This window comes from Coregonus clupeaformis, chromosome 8, assembly GCF_020615455.1.
Source record: "Coregonus clupeaformis isolate EN_2021a chromosome 8, ASM2061545v1, whole genome shotgun sequence".
Lineage (NCBI taxonomy): Eukaryota > Metazoa > Chordata > Actinopteri > Salmoniformes > Salmonidae > Coregonus > Coregonus clupeaformis.
Window position 1 is genome coordinate 29,239,837 of NC_059199.1, and position 12,145 is coordinate 29,251,981.

The following is a 12,145-nucleotide window of genomic DNA, read 5'->3' on the forward strand; positions in this document are numbered from 1 at the left end:
AAATTGACATGTAGGCTAATTAAATCATTATGGAGCGCAGACCAAGCTGTAACAGTTTGAACCTGACGCATGGCGCGATACTTGGCCATATCATCCCACTGGGCACACCACGTCATTTCAACGTGGACATTTAGGTAATATTTGGTTGAGATGTTGATCAATGAGATTTCAACCACTATTCACCCACTCAAAAAGACAGACGGAGTTTGTTGAATTCCCAATGTGTTACAACTATTATTTGAACCATCTAAAAGCACAAGCACATGCCAATGGAAAAAAAATAGTCATCTAAATATGTCATCACTGTGTTTCAGCCATTTAAAAGCACAACAAAGTTAAAGTGTCTTTATTTTTACCACAACTTAATGTGTTATCACTGTCCAAATTACTTGGATTGCAGTTGAGATTAATTTAAAAGTACATAGTGCAAGTGATCAATGCTGTTCGAGATTCTGCGCAGATTATTATAGCAAAAAGATCTGAATCCTTTTCATGCTACAGTACCTTCAGAAAGTATTCATACCCCTTGACTTATTCCACATTTTGTTGTGTTACAGCCTCAATTCAAAATACAGTATGTATTTTTCTCACCCATCTACACACAATACCCCATAGTGACAAAGTAAAAACATGTTTTTAGAAATATTTGCAAATGCATAAATATCTCATTTACATAAGTATTCACACCCCTGAGTCAATACTTTATAGAAGCCTTTGGCGGCGGTTACAGCTGTGAGTCTTTTTGGGTAAGTCTCTAAGATGCTTTAAACACCTGGATTGTATAATATTTGCCCATTATTCTTTTAACCCTTTGACACGAATACACAGGTGTGATTATTCTACAGTGGTCCCTGCAGCGTACGCTCAAACCGGTGTGATTAGAACACTTATTTAGAATGTCCAGTTACGATTGACGCAACAGTCAGCGTTTGAGCTGGCCACAGAAACATTTTGCACAAACATAGTCTTTACAACGTTATGTCCTCAATGTGACCAGTTTATTTTTGGATGCAATGTTCAGACATTCACAGAAGTAACAATTCTCATCCAAACCGGAAAATGTAGGCTACATTAGTCGTAGTGCTAACTGAGGAAAGAGTGACCTAGCACAAGCGGTCATATTTAGCTAACTCTCGACTGACAGAAACCATAATATGAATTAGCTAATAGCAATTACTATTTACAATTCAACACATCATGGGTGACCTCACCAGTGATCGAAATAATTGAGTAAAACACTTATATCGAAAGTATTCCGACGATGGGTAGTTTATGCACGCAGCCATGTTTATTTTTTTGTGTCAACCAAAGATGATAAGAAGAGCTGACAAGATGAGTTGAGTCTGTTTGCAGTATGCATGTTGAAGGGGGTGTGTCATCTACCATCATTCACTTTCATCATTCACTTCCAGAAGTTTACTCGAAAGAAGAGTGAATCATCCCTGACAGACGTTTATGTGACAACCAGAATGCATTGTATGATGTCAACAAACATGGCGCCACACATAGCTGGCAATTAGCTTAGCATTAGCTCATCATAATCAGTACAACCTTCAAAAAAGTATTTTACACACATCATATGTGTCCATTACAATCGATACAAGAATCGGAATGCATGATTCGTCAACAGTACTTGAAAACTTGAATAAAAGTAAATACATAATGCTCCATACATACATACAGTGTGCTACAGTAGAAATGACAACATGATATACAGAAACTATAATGATAGCGTATAAGGCACTTTGATAGGAACGCACACAAGTCCAAAGTTGTTATCAGTAGTGAAGGCAATGCGGGCGCCAGCCGGAAAATGTGCCAGGGAGGAAAAAGTTTGTGCTTGGGCTCTCATTGAAGAGAGAAGTGTGTCCTGCTCAGTAATGCCTCAAAGTAAATTGTCCGCAACAGTGAAATGGGCTTCTTCTATGTGAATGAATGAGGAGGCGGAACACACCTCAATTCAAACTGTTGTTAAAAAATAAAACTTGTTAGAAAATAATTTGAAATTGACATGTTGAACCATAGCCTATAGTTAATTAGCAGGCAGAGTGCCTTGGTTTGAGGGCAGCGTGGGTTAACTGTCATGTTACGTAACAAACATATTTTGGAACAGTAAGTGCATTCTGACATCACACACATAAAAAAATAAACTCACGCTGGGGCGACCGTTAGAGATATTTGTAACTCACACGTGAAAAGGTTAAAATTCTTCAAGCTCTGTCAAGTTGATTGTTGATCATTGTTAGACAGCCATAGATTTTAGATAGTCTTGCCATAGATTTTCATGTCGATTTAAGTCAAAACTGTAACTAAGCCACTCAGGAACATTCAATGTCGTCTTAGTAAGCAACTCCAGTGTAGATTTAAAATCAAATCAAATGTTATTTGCCACATGCGCCGAATACAACAGGTGTAGACCTTACAGTGAAATGCTTACTTACAAGCCCTTCACCAACAATGCAGTTGTTAAGTAAAAAAAGAGATAAGTTAAAAATAATAATAATTAAAGAGCAGCAGTAAAATAAAATAACAGTAGGGAGGCTATATACAGGGGGTACTGGTACAGAGTCAATGTGAGGGGGCACCGGTTAGTCGGGGTAATTGAGGTAATATGTACATGTGGGTAGAGTTAAAGTGACTATGCATAGATAATAAACAGAGTAACAGCAGCGTAAAAGTCTGGGAAGACATGATTAGCTGTTAAGAAGCCTTTTGGAGCTAGACTTGGGGCTACGGTAATGGAGAGTACAGTCTATGACTAGGGTGGCTGGAGTCTGACTATTTTTAGGGCCTTCCTCTGACACCGCCTGGTATAGAGGTCCTGGATGACAGGAAGCTTGGCCACAGTGATGTACTGGGTGGAACGCACTACCCTCTGTAGTGCCTTGCGGACGGAGGCCGAGCAGTTGCCATACCAGGCGGTGATGCAACCAGTCAGGATGCTCTCGATGGTGCAGCTGTATAACTTTTTGAGGAGCTGAGGACCCATGCCAAATGTTTTCAGTTTCCTGAGGGGGAATAGGCTTTGTCGTGCCCTCTTCATGACTGTCTTGGTGTGTTTGGACCATGATAGTTTGTTGGTGATGTGGACACCAAGGAACTTGAAGCTCTCAACGTATTCCACTACAGCCCCGTCGATGAGAATGGGGGCGTGCTCAGTCCTCTTTTTTTTCCTGTAGTCCACAATAATCTCCTTTGTCTTGATCATGTTGAGGGAAAAGTTGTTATCTTGGCACCACACGGCCGGGTCTCTGACCTCCTCCCTAGAGGCTGTCTCATCATTTTTGGTGATCAGGCCTACCACTGTTGTGTCGTCGGCAAACTTAATGATGGTGTTGGAGTCGTGCCTGGCCATGCAATCATGGGTGAACAGGGAGTACAGGAAGGGACTGAGCACACACCCCTGAGGGGCTCCCGTGTTGAGGATCAGCGTGGCAGATGTGTTGTTACCTACCTTTACCACCTGGGGGCCGCCCGTCAGGAAGTCCAGGATCCAGTTGCAGAGGGAGGTGTTTAGTCCAAGGGTCCTTAGCTTAGTAATGAGCTTTGAGGGCACTATGGTGTTGAACACTGAGCTGTAGTCAATGACTAGCATTCTCACGTAGGTGTTCCTCTTGTCCAGGTGGGAAAGGGCAGTGTGGAGTGCAATAGAGATTGCATCATCTGTGGATCTGTTGGGGCGGTATGCAAATTGGAGTGGGTCTATGGTTTCTGGGATAATGGTGTTGATGTGAGCCATGACCAGCCTTTCAAAGCACTTCATGGCTACAGACGTGAGTGCTACGGGTCGGTAGTCATTTAGGCAGGTTATCTAAGTGTTCCTTGGGCACAGGGACTATGGTGGGCTGTTGAAAATGTTAGTGAAGATGCTTGCCAGGTGGTCAGCGCATGCTCGGAGTACACGTCCTGGTAATCATTCTGGCCCTGTAGCCTTGTGAATGTTGACCTGCTCAAAAGTCTTACTCACATCGGCTACGGAGAGCGTGATCACATAGTCATCCGGAACAGCTGATGCTCTCATGCATGCTTCAGTGTTGCTTGCCTCGAAGCGAGCACAGAAGTGATTTAGCTTGTCTGGTAAACTCCTGTCACTGGGCAGCTCGCGGCTGTGCTTCCCCTTGTAGTCAGTAATAGTTTGCAAGCCCTGCCACATCCAACGAGCGTCGGAGCTGGTGTAGTACAATTCAATCTTAGTCCTGTATTGACTCTTTGCCTGTATGATGGTTCGTCGGAGGGCATCGCAGGATTTCTTATAAGCGTCCGGTTTAGAGTCCCGCTCCTGAAAGCGGCAGCTCTACCTTTTAGCTCAGTGTGGATGTTGCCTGTAATCCATGGCTTCTGGTTGGGGTATGTACGTACGGTCACTGTGGGGACGACATCACCGATGCACTTATTGATGAAGCCAGTGACTGATGTGGTGTACTTCTCAATGCCATTGGAAGAATACCAGAACATATTCCAGTCTGCGCTAGCAAAACAGTCCTGTAGCTTAGCATCTGCGTCATCTGACCACTTTCTTATTAACTGAGTCACTGGTGCTTCCTGCTTTAGTTTTTGCTTATAAGCAGGAATCAGGAGGATATAATTATGGTCAGATTTGCCAAATGGAGGACGAGGGAGAGCTTTGTACCCGTCTCTGTGTGTGGAGTAAAGGTGGTCCAGAGTTTTTTTTCATTTGGTTGCACATTTAACATGCTTGTAGAAATGAGGTAGAATGGATTTAAGTTTCCCTGCATTAAATATTTGGCCTTGTGTTTTAGGTTATTGTCCTGCTGGAAAGGATTTTGCCTGTATTCTGTTTCTTTTTATCCTAAAAAACTCCCTAGTCCTTGCCGATGACAAGACAATCCATAAAATTATGCAGCCACCACCATGATTGAAAATATTAAGAGTGTACTGAGTGATGTGTTGTGTTGGATTTGCCCCAAACATAACGCTTTGGATTCAGATTAAAAAGTTAATTTCTTTGCCATATTTTTTTGCAGTATTACTAAAGTGCCTTGTTGACAACAGGATGCATGTTTTGGAAAAAATTTATTCTGTACAGGGTTCCTGTCATTTAGGTTATTATTGTGGAGTAATTACAATGTTGTTGATCCATCCTCAGTTCTCATATCACAACCATTAAACTCGGTAACTTTCTTTCAATCACCATTGGCCTCTCTGAGCAGTTTCCTTCCTCTCCAGCAACTGAGTTAGGAAGGACACCTGTATCTTTGTAGTGACTGGGTGTATTGATACACCATCCAAACTTAATTAATAACTTCACCATGCTCAAAGGGATATTCACCACCTGCTTTTTTAAATTATGATTTTTTACACATCTACCAATCGGTTCCCTTATTTGCAAGGCCTTGAAAAACCTCCCTGGTCTTTGTGGTTGAACGTGTGCTTGAAATTCACTACTCGTTTGAGGGCCCTTACAGATAATTGTATGTGTGGGGTACTGTCACGATCGTCGTAAAGGAGAGTAGACCAAGGCGCAGCGTGTGAAACGAACATGACTTTATTATATTAAAGTATCTAAATTACAAACAAAACACGACTCGTGAAGTCCACGGTTACACTGACCGCATAAGGAACAAAAACCCACAACCCTAAGGTGAACACTGACAGTTTAAATATGGCTCCCAATCAGAGATAACGAGCCGACAGCTGACACTCGTTACCTCCGATTGGGAGTCACATGACGAGACAAGACACTACAACCAAACCCAAACACAACCAAATGAACACACCCTATACCCAACACAACCAAATGAATACACCCTGGCTCAAACTACACAGTCCCGGAGCCAGAGCGTGACAGTACCCCCCCCTAAAGGCGCGGACTGCGACCGCGCCTCAATAAGGGCTAAACAAGGGAGGGCTGGGTGGGCATACCTCCTCGGCGGTGGTTCTGGCTCCGGCCTTGATCCCCACCTCCTCTCCAACCCCCCAAAGTACCCCTGGTCCTGTCTAGCCCCGCTGGCCGGAGCCGGACTGACGACACTTGCCCCTGGCTTGGTGCGTGGAACAGGAATGGACCGGAATGGGCTGGCGACGCGCACCACAGACTTGGTGCGGAGAGCAGGAACGAGCCGGACAGGGCTGACGACGCACCCCGTAGGCTTGGTGCGTGGAGGAGGAACGGGCCTTACCAGGCTGACGACTCGCACCCCTGGCTTTGTGCGTGGAGGAGGAACGGGCCTTACCAGGCTGACTTCTCGCACCCCTGGCTTAGTGCGAGTGGCAGGAACAGGCCGGACCGGGCTGGCGACGCGCACCGTAGGTTTGGTGCGAGTGGCAGGAACAGGCCGGGTCGGGCTGGCGACGCGCACCGTAGACTTGGTGCGGGTGGCAGGAACAGGCCGGACCGGGCTGGCGACGCGCACCGTAGGTTTGGTGCGAGTGGCAGGAACAGGCCGGGTCGGGCTGGCGACGCGCACCGTAGACTTGGTGCGGGTGGCAGGAACAGGCCGGACCGGGCTGGCGACGCGCACCGTAGGTTTGGTGCGAGTGGCAGGAACAGGCCGGGTCGGGCTGGCGACGCGCACCGTAGACTTGGTGCGGGTGGCAGGAACAGGCCGGACCGGGCTGGCGACGCACCCCGTAGGCTTTGTGCGTAGAGCAGGAACAGGCCGAGCTGGGCTGGCGACGCACCCCGTAGGTTTTGTGCGTAGAGCAGGAACAGGCCGGGCTGGGCTGGCGACGCACCCCGTAGGCTTTGTGCGTAGAGCAGGAACAGGCCGGGCTGGGCTGGCGACGCACACCGTAGGCTCTGTGCGTGGAGCAGGAACAGGCCGGGCTGGGCTGACGACGCACACCGTAGGTTCTGTGCGTGGAGCAGGAACAGGCCGGGCTGGGCTGGCGACGCACACCGTAGGCTTGATGCGAGAAGCAGGAACAGGCCGGGCTGGGCTGGCGACGTACACCGTAGGCTTAGTACGTGGAGCAGGAACCGGCCGGGCTGGACTGGCGACGCACACCGTGGGCTTGGTGCGTGGAGTAGGAACAGGCCGGTCCGTACTGGGAACACACACCACTGGCCTTAACCGGGGATCAGGAACGGGCCGGACCGGACTGGTAACACACCTCAGTCTCTCACGCCGTGCCTCAACTACTTCCCTCCCTCTACTCGCCAATGGCTCCCGTAATCCGGTAGCCTTCTCTCCACGTCTCCCTGTGGCAGCCTCCTGCTGCCCAGCCGCCCAAGCCATGTGCCCCCCCAAAAAAACTTTTTGGGGTTGCCTCTCGTCCCTCCGACGATGGCCCTGCTGACGCCGTTGCTCCTCTCTCGCCAGGGCCTTGATCCTCCCCCAAGGTCCCTTGCCCCCGAGCATGTCCTCCCAGGACCACGATTTGCCCACCTGGGCCATCGCCAGCCTCTCGATCTCCTTACCCGGCGCTTCCTCCCATGTCCAGTCTCCTTGCTCCTGGACACGCTGCTTGGTCCTTTTTTGGTGGGTTTTTCTGTCACGATCGTCGTAAAGGAGAGTAGACCAAGGCGCAGCGTGTGAAACGAACATGACTTTATTATATTAAAGTATCTAAATTACAAACAAAACACGACTCGTGAAGTCCACGGTTACACTGACCGCATAAGGAACAAAAACCCACAACCCTAAGGTGAACACTGACAGTTTAAATATGGCTCCCAATCAGAGATAACGAGCCGACAGCTGACACTCGTTACCTCCGATTGGGAGTCACATGACGAGACAAGACACTACAACCAAACCCAAACACAACCAAATGAACACACCCTATACCCAACACAACCAAATGAATACACCCTGGCTCAAACTACACAGTCCCGGAGCCAGAGCGTGACAGGTACAGAGATGGGGTAGTTATTTAAAAATCATGTTAACCGCTATTATTGAGTCCACACAACTTATTTTGCGATTTGTTAAGCACATTTTTACTCCTAAACTTATTTAGGCTTGCCATAACAAAGGGGTTGAATAATTATTGACTCAAGACATTTCAGCTTTGAAATTGTATTATAAATTATAATCTTTTTGACAAACTGGAAGCCAGTCTAAGTCAGTGGCACAGAAATATAGATATTTGGTTGTGTTGACAATCATATAACATTCAATATCACTTTTGCAATACAGTAAATAGTCTGTTAAGTCGTCGATAAATTAACCAATGATATGTTGGATTCACGTCTCCATTTAAACCAAACATTTAAATTAAAAAATAGGATTAAGCCAGTCGCACAGATACAGTGCATTCGGAAAGTATTCAGACCCCTTGACTTTTTCCACGTTTTGTTACGTTACAGATGGAAGCCACTCCTCAGTAAAAGGCACATGACAGCCCGCTTGTAGCGTCATACCCAAGAAGACTTGAGGCTTTAATCGCTGAGGTGCTGAGTAAAGGGTCTGAATACTCTAAAAACCTGTTTTTGCTTTGTCATTATGGGGTATTGTGTGTAGATGGATGAGTAAAAAAAAAGATGAATCTTAGAATAAGGCTGTAACGTAACAAAATGTGGAAAAAGTCAACTCCTTCAAATGTTGATATTTGTTTGCGTTGACAACCAAAAACAATTAAATATCCAGATTGTCTTCAATTTAATAAATCATGTGTAGGATTCACGTCTCTATCTCAACCAAAAATCGAAGTTAAATCAAATTAAACAATATAGTCCTATTATTTAACTTAGATTTTTTGGGGGATTGAGATGAAGACGTGAATAAAACATATTAAAAACATACACTACATGACCAAAAGTGCTCGTTGAATGTCTCATTCCAAAATCATGGGCATTAATATGGAGTTGTTCCCTCCTTTGCTGCTATAAACAGCCTCCACTCTTCTGTGAAGGCTTTCCACTAGATGTTGGAACATTGCTGCGGGGACTTGCTTCCATTCAGCCACAAGAGCATTAGTGAGGTCAGGCACGGATGTTGGGAGATTACTTGGATTTGGCTGTTTCAGCCACACCCGTTGCTGACAGGTGTATAAAATCGAGCACACAGCCATGCAATCTCCATAGACAAACATTGGCAGTAGAAAAGCCTTACTGAAGAGCTCAGTGACTTTCAACGTGGCACCGTCATAGGATGCCACCTTTCCAACAAGTCAGTTCGTCAAATTTCTGCCCTACTAGAGCTGACCCGGTCAACTGGAAGTGATGTTATTGTGAAGTGGACACTTAAATTATATATTTTTAAATGTAGGTATATGAACACACTGGTAATAGATAATTTGTTGTATCACTGAGAAAAAGGGAAACAGTCTTCCAGCCTTGGAGATCATCCACTGCTCTATACACATTAACTGAAATTAGGCTAACTATTAGAAGTTTAGCAACCATAGCTGTAGATAGATCAACTTTCCAGTAGGAGGTGCTGCCCGGCATACACTTTTTTCTGATAGTGGATATAATGTTGAAGATCTGACGTTGTTTCAAAGGTACAAATTCAACATATTTTATACAAGGTTTGTCTATGTTGAAAATTGGTTACCATGATGACATACTCCTGTGGTAGAAAAGTCACCCTCAAATCAGCAGTTGCTGACTTTTTATGAATCCAATGTATTTTCCACGTAGACATTTCCACGTAGACATTTTCCACATCACAATTTGTTGACAAATTACATTGAACATTAATTCAACCTTTTTGTGCTCTGTGGGATTGTATTTAAGTAGAAGTATTGCCCTCAATTCAATCTTTGCAACGCTGGTTGAAATTAGATGAAAATAGTACTGCTTGATGACTTTTTGCAAATCTAAATGTGTTTCATATGTAGATTCCATGTCACAATACGTTGACAAATTACGTTGAAACAATGTTGATTCAACCAGTTTGTGCCCAGTGGGATCACACAGTTCCATGGTCAGGGCGGGCAATAGGTCAGGGTATACTACTGGACACTATTCTCCATATTATATTTATATGTACACTAATCTTCCAACTTTATCATGGGTTGAAGAACTGAATGTGGCAATTTTCTGAATTAATTAAATCACAGTTTTTTTATTGTGTGCGTAAGCCTAAGGTTAATAAAAATATATATATATATTTCACTCTTAAGTGTTTTTAAATCTAAGCATGGGTTCTGAAACAGAGATAAATATGCATATGCATCTTTCATTCATCTCCATTCTGAACGCCTTCTCCATAGGCTACATTCTAATGTTGTGCCAATCAAATTCAGTATTTAAAGGGATTGCTTTAGATGAATGAACCGAAAAACGATTTGAAGAAAAACTCATTGAGCAAATTGGTAGGCCACCCAGTGGGTGTGTTTTCTGGGATTTAATTAAATGTATTCAGTGCGCGCAAGGGAGCCACCCACACAAACCTCATTACACACGTGCGTAGGGTAAGTCTGAATATGCCCCTTGGTAAGGAATAGGGTGCCATTTGGGACACAGACTTAATGTGTACACTACAGTTTTTTGCCAAACACATTTACTTAACTTTTTGTAATGTGTTAAATAAGAAGTTTGTGGAGTTCCAAATGTAATGACATTAATCATTGGAAACCTAAACCCGACAAATAAAGTACAAAGGCAATACACAAGACAAGGCACTTTGACTGAACTGCACCGGTCAGTCACATGCTTTACTTGTCTGTTTGTAGGCCTACATAACAACATCAATCACATTCAAATGATTTAAGAATACAATTTTTATCTAATGGATTATATTACACAATTGATTCAATTAATTGTAACACATTAAATAATGTAATGTTCAATTGATTTGGTTGCTTAACCTCCCCACCTCCTCAGTGACCGTTCATCTTTATTTCCATGTTCCCTCAGGTGCTGTTCAATGTGTTTAATGCATTTGTGTCGCTTGGAGGGGCACAAATCAACGCTGTAGAGATCATCAAAGGCATAAGTACGTAAGAGCGCCACACCTTGGCTACGTCCAAAATGGCACCCTATTCCTTATATAGTGCACTTCTTTTACATTTGACATTTTAGTCATTTAGCAGAGCGACATAGAGTAGTGAGTGCATACATTTTCATACTTTTTTTGTACTTCTTTTGACCCTATTCCTTATATAGTGCACTTATTTTGACCATGGCCCATAGGGCTCTTGTCAAAAGTACTGCACTATGTATGGAATAAGTGTTTGATTCTCAGGCCAACAAATGGAGCCCTGTCAGATAGTCAAACGTGACAGCTTATTGTGCCAACTTGAAGCAAACTGTAAGGGTAATGCAACAAGCAATAGAGTCTGTTTAACCCAGGGGTAGGCAACACTGGTCCTGGAGAGCGGTTTTTGATTTAACCGACCTGGAAGACCAAGTATGTTGAATTTAGGCAATCACTGAACTGATCAATTAGCTCAGTTGGTCAGGTGGGGTACCTAGTTGGGACAAAATCCTACAGTACCTGCGGCTCTCCAGGAACAGGGTTGCATACCGCTGGTCTAACTAACATTTTATGTTTTCATGAAATAATTACTTTCTTTGTTCCCTCTCTATGTCCTTCTGACTCTCTTCTTCCTCCTCTTTCTCTCTCTCTTTTTTATCACCCTCCTCTGCTCTGTGTAGTCTCATTCTTCGTGGTGGCGGTTGGAGGCTCCCTGATTGGTGTCATCTTTGCTGTGCTGATCTCGCTCCTGACCAGATGCACCAAGAACATCCAGATTATCGAGCCAGGCTTCATCTTCGTCCTGGGCTACCTCTCTTACCTCACAGCCGAGATGCTCTCCCTATCCGCTATCCTGTCGTAAGTCTTTCTGACTGTTATGTTGATTTATTAGACAATTTACTGTATACCCTTTCTGTTAAGGGGTGTTCCACTGGAAACCTAACATGATATTTCCACTTACCTTGGCTTAGTTTTTGGATATGTATTTCAATTACTTAGTACACTCTTAGAAAAAAAGGAGCTATTGTAGGGAAGTCGGCTGATGAAAGACCAGGCCAATTCCAACTCTTTTCCCCCATTCCCAATGCACTCTGGATTAAGGTGTCCGCATGCTTCCCAGACTAAACAGTTTGGAAGAGTTTGTGCATATATTATGACGACATTTTGTGACGTTTTTGTTCGCTTTGGACTTTGGTAAGGGGTTTTTCGGCTGTTCGGGCACACACATTTTTTTCTTTAGGCAAGCTGAAATCGGTAGCCAGAGTCTATGCACCTTCGTTGGTAATTGGTCATCAGTAGGGATTCTTCAATAAAGT

At 44.3% G+C, this 12,145-nt stretch overlaps 1 protein-coding gene across 1 annotated transcript in view; it reads left to right on the plus strand.

The window, feature by feature from the left end:
- Positions 1–12,145, plus strand: part of LOC121571382 (sodium/hydrogen exchanger 3) — a 64,129-nt gene that overhangs the window by 16,637 nt on the left and 35,347 nt on the right. The window contains exons 4-5 of the mRNA XM_041882797.2: positions 10,769–10,847; positions 11,510–11,687. Of these exons, the coding sequence (XP_041738731.1) occupies positions 10,769–10,847; positions 11,510–11,687 (257 nt within the window). The remainder of the gene's footprint in view (positions 1–10,768; positions 10,848–11,509; positions 11,688–12,145) is intronic.